General features: G+C 47.2%; 2 protein-coding genes across 7 annotated transcripts in view; one reads left to right on the top strand and one right to left on the bottom strand.

Annotated features, from left to right (window-relative positions):
* usp13 (ubiquitin specific peptidase 13) overlaps nucleotides 1-5,227 on the top strand; it is a 38,445-nt gene extending 33,218 nt beyond the window's left edge. For 2 of the 3 annotated variants that reach the window (XM_042111991.1, XM_042111992.1), the window contains 3 exons: nucleotides 122-314; nucleotides 1,735-1,819; nucleotides 2,312-5,227. In XM_042111991.1, coding sequence (XP_041967925.1) covers nucleotides 122-314; nucleotides 1,735-1,819; nucleotides 2,312-2,408 — 375 coding nt within the window. In that variant the 3' untranslated portion in view covers nucleotides 2,409-5,227. The remainder of the gene's footprint in view (nucleotides 1-121; nucleotides 315-1,734; nucleotides 1,820-2,311) is intronic. The other variant, XR_006035343.1, reaches the window with a different exon arrangement.
* A 3,126-nt stretch (nucleotides 5,228-8,353) lies between these two features.
* pex5la (peroxisomal biogenesis factor 5-like a) overlaps nucleotides 8,354-12,500 on the bottom strand; it is a 112,855-nt gene continuing 108,708 nt past the window's right edge. For 3 of the 4 annotated variants that reach the window (XM_042111993.1, XM_042111995.1, XM_042111996.1), the window contains 2 exons: nucleotides 10,122-10,319; nucleotides 8,354-9,900 (listed from right to left, as the gene is read on the bottom strand). In XM_042111993.1, coding sequence (XP_041967927.1) covers nucleotides 9,867-9,900; nucleotides 10,122-10,319 — 232 coding nt within the window. In that variant the 3' untranslated portion in view covers nucleotides 8,354-9,866. Of the gene's footprint in view, nucleotides 10,320-12,500 lie in introns of all 4 variants that reach the window. The other variant, XM_042111994.1, reaches the window with a different exon arrangement.

Genomic DNA, 12,500 nt, shown 5'->3' with positions numbered 1-12,500 from the left:
TGAGTACAAGACTACTGGCCCAGCCAGAGAGCCGATTATGGTGGCCCTGATGTGTGTGTGTGTGTGTGTGTGTGTGTGTGTGTGTGTGTGTGTGTGTGTGTGTGTGTGTCTGTCTGAGCAGAACAACAACCTGGAGCGTGCCCTGGACTGGATCTTCACACACCCTGATAGTGGGGAGGAGCCAGAGGGCGTGTCTGACATGGCTGACACCGAGCCTGATGACCACGCCCCCTCCAGCGTCAACGGCAACAGTGACCCCACCCTCTCCCCCGACACAGATGCCTCAGGCCCACGAATCAAAGATGGACCTGGACGTGAGTCACCAGCCAATCATGCGAAAGCATAGCTGAAGAAGCTTATCATGCAATACTAATATAATTCAATACTACACACATATCAACACTCACACTACTTCTGAAATCAACAGTTGGTAGTTTGGGTCTAAATGTAAATTGCTAACCTCTGGAAAGGCATAAAACTAGCCAACTCTGCCCACAGCAAAAGCTTGCTAGCATGCTAACTCAGCAGCAAGCAGCAACCATGACTCGACTCAGCAGACAGAGGCAGCAACCATGCCTCAGCAGATAGAGGCAGCAACCATGACTCAGCAGATAGAGGCAGCAACCATGCCTCAGCAGATAGAGGCAGCAACCATGACTCGACTCAGCAGATAGAGGCAGCAACCATGCCTCAGCAGATAGAGGCAGCAACCATGACTCAGCAGATAGAGGCAGCAACCATGCCTCAGCAGATAGAGGCAGCAACCATGCCTCAGCAGATAGAGGCAGCAGCCATGCCTCAGCAGATAGAGGCAGCAACCATGCCTCAGCAGTCATTACTTAGCAGATAGAGGCAGCAACCATGACTCAGCAGATAGAGGCAGCAACCATGCCTCAGCAGTCATTACTTAGCAGATAGAGGCAGCAGCCATGACTCAGCAGATAGAGGCAGCAACCATGCCTCAGCAGTCATTACTTAGCAGATAGAGGCAGCAGCCATGACTCAGCAGATAGAGGCAGCAACCATGCCTCAGCAGTCATTACTTAGCAGATAGAGGCAGCAGCCATGACTCAGGAAATATGGGCAGCAGTCATTACTTAGCAGATAGAGGCAGCAGCCATGACTCAGGAAATATGGGCAGCAGCCATGACTCAGCAGATAGAGGGAGCTCAGAGGCAGCAGCCATGACTCAGCAGATAGAGGGAGCTCAGAGGCAGCAGCCATGACTCAGCAGATAGAGGGAGCTCAGAGGCAGCAGCCATGACTCGGAGATCGGCAGCGCAACACAAAACAGGCGTCTCCGTCAGTGTATTCAGCGGAAGCGTGTGAGAGCACCGTAACTCAGCAGATAAAGACAGCAGCCATGACTCAGCAGATAAAGACAGCAGCCATGACTCAGCAGATAAAGACAGCAGCCATGATTCAGCAGATAAAGACAGCAGCCATGACTCAGCACTTCTGAGCTGAGGTGTAAATGCAGGAGGACTTTAGCAGTATTCATTATTCAGGCTGAGCTTCTTAAGCCCGGCTGCACCCTCAGTCAGCTCCCGTGTGTGTGGTTGTGTGTGTATGCGTGTGTGTGTGTGTGTGTGTGTGTGAGTGGGAGAGAGAGGGTGTGAGAGAGAATGAACCGTTACGTGTATTGAATTGAATTGTGTGTGTGTGTGTGTGTGTTAATGTGTTTTTGTCTGTGTGTGTGTCTGTTAATTAAGGAATTTTTCTCTGTTTTTTCAGGATATGAACTGTTTGCTTTTATCAGTCACATGGGCGAGTCCACCATGTCAGGTCACTATGTGTGCCACATTAAGAAGGAGGGCAGGTGGGTACGCACACACACACACACACACACACACACACCGCACACACACACACACACTATATCAACTCTATAGACTTTCTCTCACTTTTCTGATTATTTTACATGTGAGCGTCTCTTTTTGTCTCTCACCCTCTCTCTCTCTCTCTCTCTCTCTCTCTCTCTCTCACCCTCCCTCTCTCTTCTCTCTCTCTCTCTCTCACCCTCCCTCTCTCTCTCTCTTCTCTCTCTCTCTCACCCTCCCTCTCTCTTCCCTCTCTCTCTCTCTCTCTCTCTCTCACCCTCCCTCTCTCTTCCCTCTCTCTCCATCTCTCTCTCTCTCTCACCCTCTCTCTCTCTCTCTTCTCTCTCTCTCTCTCACCCTCCCTCTCTCTTCTCTCTCTCTCTCTCACCCTCCCTCTCTCTCACCCTCCCTCTCTCTCTCCCTCTCTCCTCCTCTCCCTCGCTCTCTCTTCTCTCTCTCTCTCCTCCTCTCCCTCTCTGTCTCTCTCTCAGGTGGGTGATCTATAATGACCACAAAGTGAGTCTGTCGGAACGCCCCCCTAAGGAGCTGGGCTACATCTACTTCTACCACCGGCTGTCCAGCTTCTAGATCCCACCCCATCCCCACACACACACACTCAGACTCTCTCATACACACACACACACACACACACACACACACACACACACACACACACACACACACACACACACACACACACACACACACTCACTGTCCCCAGGAAGACCAGGGTGGAGGGACAGAGAGTGCAAGGGAATCCCTCCCACTCGGACACACCAGCAGAGTGACTGAAACCACATGGGTGTGTGTGTTTGTGTGTGTGTGTGTGTGTGTGTGTGTGTGTGTGAGAGAGAGAGAGTGCGTGTGTCAGATATGTATTGTAAAGGTGTGTGTGTATATTGTAATGGTGTGTGTGTATGTGTGTGTGTGTGTTGTAAAGGTGTGTTTTCTCCCACCAGTACTGTATCTCATATCTGAGTGTCTTTTGAAATCTCTGTCTGCCTTGAGCTTGTGGTGCCAGTATTTCTAAACTGCCCCTCCAATAAAGGGCAACCACACACTGCCAGCCTGCTAATGCCCCTGCCATTTCACCCTCTTTGGGTGGTACACACACATACCATCCACACCTTACTCAAACCTTACATACTGTATCATCTCTACACACACACACACACACACACACACACACACTCACTCACTCACACTCACAGTCCCAGCTGGCCATGGGCTCACAGGCGCTACAGCAGAGGGGAGATGCCTATGGCTGCCCTACTCTCCACAGCCTGTAGGGGGCACCACTCTCATGCATTGGCTGTTCTCCCAGCTGAGCCCTCCCATCTCAGACTAGCCCAGTCAGAGCTGAGTTTTAGTTTGATTGGCAGGTGACCCCACATAAGAAAGTGTGTGGAGGACAGTAGGAAAGCGGTTACCGCGGAGACAGCCAATCAGTGTCCCCGAGCAGCAGGGCTAGCCCCAGCAGGTGGGCCTGACTGTGGTTTTGAGGTGCATTACGCAACTCCCTCTCCAAAGGCATTCTGACGTCAGGACTCTCTCTCTCTCTCTCTCTCACACACACACACACACACACACACACATTACTCAACCGACCCTGATTCTGTAAAAGGCATCAGCACCCTGTGGAGATTAGAATGTTGTTCTACACTGTGTCTCACACACACACACAAACACACACACACACACACACACACGCACACATATATATACTATACACACTCTATACACACATAAACATCCATTGCTGAAGTGCTGGCTTGGCTGTTGCAGATGTGTGAATGTAAACCCTCTTCACATTCAGGTGTTCTGGTACCTAGAGGGTTAGTGTCTGTTAGTTTGTTTGTATAGTGTGGTTCTCCAGTGGGGAATATTCTGTATCGGTCTGTGGTTCTCCAGTGGGGAATGTTCTGTATCGGTCTGTGGTTCCCCCATGGGGAGTGTTCTGTGTGTGTTCTATGGTTCTGTAGAGAGGAATGTTCCATTTAGCTGCTTGGTTACAGTGCTGGGTTCCAGTGGACCTGGCAGGCAGCTGCGTATCCATGGTGACAGGATCTGCCTTGGGTCCCAAGGATTCTAGGATGGCATCTGGAAGCCTTTCACATCTCATAGAGTCTACTCACACTGGCTCATTGCAATAACTGGATTTAATCCTGATGTCCTTGATTGACAGCTCTTCTCTTGTGTACTGCACATATGCATCTGGAAAACACTAGTCTGGTTTTACTTTGCACTACATGTACTGTACGGAGCTGGAGGTGATGTGTGGCTATGCTAACGTGTGACTATAATGTACATACAGCAACGCAGTCTATTAGCAACGCAGTTTGTTAGCAATGTTGCATGTTAGCAGTGAAGTCTGTTAGCAACCCAATCTGTTAGCAATGATGTGTGTTAGCAGTGAAGTCTGTTAGCAATGCAGTCTATTGGTAATGCAGTCTATTAGCAATGCTGTCTGTCAGCAATGCAGTCTGTCAGCAATGCAGTCTGTTAGCAGCCCTCCTAGCAGTCACCTGAATGTATTTTTCCCTGTGCTCTTGACTGAAGCACTACAACTTTAAACTCTTTCTCTCACACACACACACACCACACACACACACACACACACACACACACACACACACACACACACACACACACACACACAGCCTATGCAGCTGAGAGTTCTAAACTTAATGCAATGTCTCAAACTCAAAGACCCTCTTGATCACATAAACACACACACACACACACAAACGCTGTCGTGGCTGTACTGACCTCCTATTCTCTATCTTTGGGGATGTTTGTCTGTTTTGCCTTATGAGTGTTTCTCTCCTTTTCTGTCTACCATCGCACAGGGCTTTCTCCCTCTCCCTCTCCCTCTTTTCTTATCCCCCTCTTTTCTCCTTCCTTCCTTTCCCAGTTGAGTTCTGGATTGTGCATCACTGATGGTATTATTGCATACTGGATCTATGTGTGTGTGTGTGTGTGTGTGTGTGTGTGCACTGCATCCTGTAAGGTTTAGGGCTGAGGCCAGCCGGCCCCTGGGTACTACATGGGCCTGTGTGTGTGTGTGGGCCCCTGGGTACTACATGGGCCCGTGTGTGTGTGTGGGCCCCTGGACACTCCACGGGCCTGTGTGTTGGAAGCGTCTGGTGGCTCTTTCATATCTTCTCTTACATGAAACTGAATGTTCAAAGGTACACCTGTTTTTATTTACTTATATTTTTTTTGCAAAGAAGTTTGTGCCAATTCTGTAGTTACCCAAAGTGTTTTATTTAAAGTTGATTTTTTTGTAAGGTCTGTGTTTTCCTGTCCTGATGTCTGTGCAGACGGAACGCCGAGGCCCCGGCCCAGCTCTGGGTGCCATGGCGACCTGTCGTGTTGGGATAGGTGAATAAACAGCATTATTGATACTCGGTGTCTGCTGTCTGTGGTGTTTGTGTGTGTTTGCCTCTGCAGTAGTGTGTGTGTGTGAGGATGATGATACAGTCACAGACACTATTGATCCCCAAGTGTAAATTCAAGGCCCAAGGGGAAATTCAAGGAGTAAGGAGGTAGTGTTAAACGTCCCACATACTCGACGCACCGACCTGTAGCGCGACAATGTGACGTCACAGAAGCGCCATAACCATTTATACTCGCGCGTGGTGGTCGCAACACTAGTTGGTACGGAAGGGTGCGGGACTTTTGAGCTCTATTGACATTACAAACTAACCCCATGCATTTGGAGGATTCTTTGAGTGCTGTGTGTCCTCATTAGAGAGTCTCTGCCTCTAATCAGAATCAAACAATCCCTAACACGGATAATAAACAGCAGAACATGAACAGAAAACAGAGACAGATTAGAAACAAACAACACGCACACAGAAGATATATTACAAGGGTTTATTTTTTTTAAAAGATTACTTTCATATATATATAATATATTATATATGTATATATGAAAATAACATATATATATATATATATGTGTGTATATATATATATATATTCATATATATTTATCCTGGAGATATTTGTATCGTTGTTGTGGTTGAGTACATTGTGAATAAGATATGTAAGTCGACTATAAAGGATCTAGTTTCATTCTGTCCTGTGAAATGTACACAGTATGTTTCTCCATACAGTACATTCTATGTAGTTTGGATATAAAGCATGTCATAGATACAGAGCATGTCATAGATACCGAGCGCAGTGCAGTAAGATAGGGCTCATTGTCTGGATAATAAGAGCGCTAAATTAAGAGGAGTGGATGCTATATGGGAATGCATGCAGGCTAAGTCTGAAGGCTAGGGGGGTTAGATAGGACATCATGCACTCTGCACACGCTGGGCTGCAGAAACTTCTAGAAGAAAACAGAATAGGGTGTCTGCGCAGTGCAGTAGCTCCGTCAGCAGGAGGATCTCAGCATCTCCGTAACACCCTGACACATGCTAACCTCATCACACACATGACAAGCAAACTAACCTCGTCACACACAAACACTCAACAAACTAACCTCATCACACACAAACACACACACTCAACAAACAAACTAACCTCATCACACACACAACAAACTAACCTCATCACACATACACACGACAAACAAACTAACCTCATCACACACACACAACAAACAAACTAACCTCATCGCACACACACAACAAACTAACTTCATCACACACACACACGACAGGCAAACTAACCTTGTCACACGTAAGTCTTACACACAGCTCATTATAACATGACACATAACTAATTCTCTCACATACATAGTCATCGTCAAAATTACCGAGGTTTATCTGACTTTTGGGAAAATGTGCTTGAAAATCCACCATCAAGTAGCCACCATTCTGTCCTGTGAGTTCATATTATGAATATAGATAGTGACAGAATGTATATATCTTTATTTATAATAGAATATAACTATCTTGCACTACATCATGTCAGATACACCTTGTTAATTGTGAGGCGATGACAGAATGGCTGTCCTGTACTGAACATGGCTTGGTACAGCTTAGTCGTAAATGCATCCAGTCTTCTCCTCTCCTCCTCCCCTCTTCTCCTCTCCTCCCCTCTTCCCCCTGTCATCTTGTCCTCCTCTCCTCCCCTCCTCATCTCTTCCTCCTCTCCTCTCTCCATCTCCTGCCACTCTATCAGAAATGCTGAAGCAGCAGCTCCTACACAAGCAAACGAACACATAGACACACTCACTCACTCACACACACATACACACACACACACACACTCACTCACACACATACACTCAGTGTCTCCCCTCAGAATAAATGGAGACATCTGAGTGCTATGAAATATGGAGAATGCCACTCCAGCATCTCTCAGCAGTTGCAACCTTTACCTGTCAACCTCCATCCATCCCTCAACCCACACACCGACTTGTGACACACACATAAACACACACACACAATCACAAGGCAAGCAGGTACCCAACTTGGTCTGTAGAGGACACATGAACATGGTTCTCATGAGTCACCATAAGGTCAGAGTTAACCCTAATCTGTACCCAAACCCCCATCTTTACCCGAACCCCAATCTTTACCCAAACCCCCATCTTTACCCGAACCCCAATCTTTACCCAAACCATAATCCTTATCCAAACCCTAATATTTACCTAAACCCTATTCTTTGCCCAGAACCTAATCCCTACCCAAACCCTAACCCTTCCCCAAACCTTTACCTAAACCGTAATCCTTACCCAAGACTTAATCCTTACCCAAACCTTTACCTAAACCATAATCCTTACCCAAGCCTTAATTCTTACCCAAACCTTTACCTAAACCGTAATCCTTACCCAAGCCTTAATCCTTACCCAAACCTTTACCTAAACCGTAATCCTTACCCAAGCCTTAATCCTTACCCAAACCTTTACCTAAACCGTGATCCTTACCCAAACCCTGGGCTCCAGGAACACATGTCCTACTGGCCACCACAGACATATATGTCACCCATACATCATCACAGAGACCTACATCATACATAAGCATTACATCATGTCATACATCAGCCATACATCATATACTCCAGCCATACATCATATACACCAGCCATAAATCATATACTCCAGTAATAAATCATATACATCAGCCATACATCATCACAGAGACCTACATCATACATAAGCATTACATCATGTCATACATCAGCCATACATCATATACTCCAGCCATACATCATCACAGAGACCTACATCATACATAAGCATTACATCATGTCATACACCAGTCATACATCATCACAGAGACCTACCGTACATCATACATAAGCATTACATCATGTCATACTCCAGCCATACATCATATACTCCAGCCATACATCATCACAGAGTGGTACAGGATCGTAGAGACATAAGGATTCACACTTACACAGGATCAGACAAACAGCCCCTATAGAGTCGTGCATGAGTACAGGGTCGCCTGTCACCCAGGACCATACAGTCATTCAGAGTCATAAAGTCACTTATTCACATAATCATTAGGTATTATTATGAAATCATCATTAAGTCATTATTAATATTATTAAATCATCATTAAACCATTATTAATTAATGATTAAATCATTCAGGATGATTATCGTTCAGTATGGATCATCTGCTGTGTGTGCATGGGATGGAGGTGATGTCAGTTGAGTGAGTGCTGCAGTGTATGTGTTTGTGTGTGGTGTCTCATAATAGAGATTAGACAGTATACACCAGACAGATAGCATGGATCAGACAGTATGGATCAGTGCAGTATTAATCAGACAAATAGTATGGATCAGGCAGATAGTATGGATCAGACGGTATGGATCAGACAAATAGTATAGATCAGGCAGATAGCATGGATCAGACAGTATGGATCAGTGCAGTATGGATCAGGCAGATAGTGTGGATCAGACTCTATGGATCAGACAGATAGCATGGATCAGATAGTATGGATCAGACAGATAGTGTGGATCAGACTCTATGGATCATATAGTATCAGGCAGACAATATGGATCAGTGCAGTATGGATCAGATAGATAGCATGGATCAGGCAGTATGTATTAGACAGTATGGATCAGGCAGACAGTATGGATCCAAATCTATGGATTAAACACTATGGCTCAGACAGACAGTATGGATCAGGCAGACAGTATGGATCAGACAGTATGGATCAGGCAGACAGTATGGATCAGTGCAGTATGGATCAGTGCAGTGAGATGCTCTTCCACAGCAATATGACTAAAGGAAGAGCACTGGACTAGAGCTGATTCGGCCCTGAGTCAGCTTGTGTGTGTGTGTGAGTGAATGTGTGTGCGTGTGTGTGTGCTCTTTAACATGCATATGCAGTGAAGCAGCTAACCAGCCTAATGCCCACAGGGAGGAGATTACATGACTGCTCTGTGGATAAAGGAAGCTAATCAAACTAGCCTAATCACATGCGTGTATGTGTGTGTGTGTGTGTGTGTGGACAGATCAGTTGGCTGATGGATGGAATGATTGAAATGATGATCTGAAAAGTGAGAAAAGTGAAAAAAATGTGTGTGTGTGTGGAGTGTATATGCATCCAGAGGCAGAAGATGGCTTATGTTTGTACCATACAGGTGTCATATGGCATGCACCTAGAGTAAGACGTTCACTCCAGGCAGCTAACTACAGGATGTCTGTATGCGTGTGTATGTATGTATCTGTGTGTGTGTGTGTGCAGTATGTGTGTGTGTGTGTGTCTGTCTGCATGTGTGTGTGTGTAAGGCTGTCCCCGTGGAGTGACCAGTGGCAGTAGGGTCGTTGGGAAGAGCAGGAGAGTAGAGGAACATTCTGGAAGCCTGATCCAGGAGCTGCTTCGGCTCACGCAGTGCCACAGTCTCCAGGACAACGGTCTCCAGGACAACGGTCTCCAGAACAACGGTCTCCAGGACAACAACAGGTAAGGTAAACACTAAAGAGGTCAGATGGCATCCCATGACGGACAGCAAATGACCCTTGGGGTCAAAGGTCAGTGCTGCGTCTGTGGGGTTCCGTCTGTAAGGTGCTTCAGTTCTACATGGTGTGTTCTCTAAGGCAAATTTAGTTCTGCTGCTGTTCTGAGTTCCTCAGTGGAACCGTCTGGAACAGCAGCAGGCAGAGCTACGCTACAGTGGTACGCAGGAAACAAAACAAACAAACAAATAAATAAAAAGATAAACAAACAAACAGTCTCTCAAATTCTAGTGCTTTTATCGTGCAAATCCAAATCCCACCCCCAAACATATGCCCCGCCCACGAGTAAAGGGTTCGCCTGCTCTCATTGGTGCAGGCGGGGGGGGGGGGGGGGGGTGTAGGAGGGTCGAAGGGAAGGAGCCAATCACATGTCCAGGTTGAAGGCGCGCATGAGCTGGTCGAGGTCCCCGATGTTGGCGGCCTGGAAGAGCTCGGGCTGGTCCAGCATGGAGAGGGCGATGCGCAGCGCAGCCCAGATGTTCCCCTGCATCACCTGCTGGGACAGCTGCCCGCTGTGGCTCTTCCTCTGCAGGCTCAGCGCCGTCAGGAAGTTACTGGCTGCCTCCCTGCACACGCACAAGCACACACGCACAAGCACACACACACACACACACACACACACACACACACACACACATACACATAAAGACTGTCAGAGATAGAGATTTGTGTGTGTGTGTGTGTGTGTGTGTATGTAAGTGTGGGTGTGCTCATATTTATGTGTGTGTTTTTGTATGTGTGTGCTTATGTTTGTGTGGGTGTGTGTGTGTATGTGTGCTAATATTTGAGTGTGTCTAAGCCAGCGTTTCTCAAACTGTGGGTTGCGACCCACTACTGGTTCGCGAAGACATGCCAGGTGGGGCGCGAACTGACGTGAAAAACAGGAGTTTTTTTTAGTTTTTTTATGTGTAGCCTAGGCATGAAGATTATCACTGGCCTGAGCAGCAGCTCTGTGGAGGGGGACCTGGACAGGGCGAACCAGTTGAACCACTTCTACAACAGGTTTGACTGCCCAATGGCGGTGGTCTGTCCACCATCCCCAGCTGACTCAGACACGGCTCTTGTTTGCGTGCCTGCCCTACCCCCAACTCCCAGCCTCCCAGTCTCTTCAGCTCTGCATCCTGGTGACACCCAACGACCTAAGCCACCATCACCTCACACCCTGCCCCCGCCTGACGCCTCCTTGCCTGTGCCTGTTGAGGTGTCCACGACTCTGGCAGCCTTGACAGGGACATCAAGGAGGTGGTCATCCCCCAGCCCCACCCCCAAACCCCCTCAATACCAGTGCAATACTCACCTCCATCATAACAGGCTATCGTACCTCCACCATCACTGGATATTGCACCCCTCCCCCACATGGCGATCACGAACAATGAGGTGACAACGACCTCAGTCAACAGCCATCAGACACACAGATCCCAGGACGCTCACCTGGTAACCTGGATTACAGCGACCACAGTTCGTCAGACTGAAGAACTGTCTCTCTGACACTGTGATCAGCAGTACCGGAGCGCCACAGGGAACTGTGCTCTCTCCAGTCCTGTTCACCCTGTACACATCTGACTTCTGCTACAACACTGAGTCATGCCACATGCAGATGTTTTCTGACGATACTGCAATTGTGGGGTGTATCAGGAACGAGCAGGAGGAGGAGTACAAGAGCCTGGTGGAGGACTTTGTGCAATGGTGCAAACTCAATCATCTACAACTCAACACTTCAAAAACCAAGGAGATGGTGGTGGATTTCCGCAGGTCTAAGCCCATTCTGCTACCAGTCCCCATTGATGGGGTCAATGTGGAGGTGCTAAGCACCTATAAGTATCTGAGTCTCCACCTGGACAATAAACTGGACTGGTCAGCCAACACTGATGCACTCTATAAGAAAGGGCAGAGCAGGCTGTACTTCCTGAGGAGGCTGCGGTCCTTCAATGTGTGCAGCAAGCTCCTCAGGATGTTCTACCAGTCTGTTGTTGCCAGCGTCCTCTTCTATGCAGTGGTATGCTGGGGAGGAAGCACAAAGAAGAAGGATGCGGGGCGAATTGACAGGCTGGTAAGGAAAGCTGGCTCTGTAGTGGGAGCTGAACTGGAGTGCATCACTTCAATATCTGACAAAAGGACCCTGAACAAACTTATCAACATCTTGGACAATGAGTGTCACCCACTCCACAGCACTATTGTTAAGCAGAAGAGCCTGCTTAGCCTGATCAGCTGGAGACTTCGCTCACTGCCTTGCACAACAGACAAACTGAGGAAGTAATTTGTCCCCAGGGCCATTGAACTGTTCAATGCTTCACTTAAGGGAAGAGGAGAAATAGACTTCTATGCATAGTCTGTCTGCCTCTTCACCCCCTCCATGTCTTGAACTGTCTGTCCACTAGCCACTTTTTACCACTGTCTTTCTACTTCACTGTTTGCGTGCTATATTAGAACATTATCACATATGCATAACCCCTCCCTCCATGCCACAGCCAAACTGTGGCCACACTTATACCTTTTCTTAAAATAGTTATACATATAGATATATAGATATATATACTTTATTCTTGCACTGTTGGACTTACTCATTTGCACCATCACCATGACACTCACTCACACAGAGCACCTTACCTTACCTTACTATGCACAGAGAATCACAGGCTCAGTCCCTGCCTCAGTCATTGCAAGTGCCTCTTGATTGATTAATCACCACTATGTGGATACTGTTTTTAGAATTGATTTAGATTAAGTGTTAGTTAGTATAATTTGTA

This window comes from Alosa sapidissima, chromosome 12, assembly GCF_018492685.1.
Source record: "Alosa sapidissima isolate fAloSap1 chromosome 12, fAloSap1.pri, whole genome shotgun sequence".
NCBI lineage: Eukaryota > Metazoa > Chordata > Actinopteri > Clupeiformes > Clupeidae > Alosa > Alosa sapidissima.
This window is presented reverse-complemented; position numbering and strand designations above follow the sequence as displayed.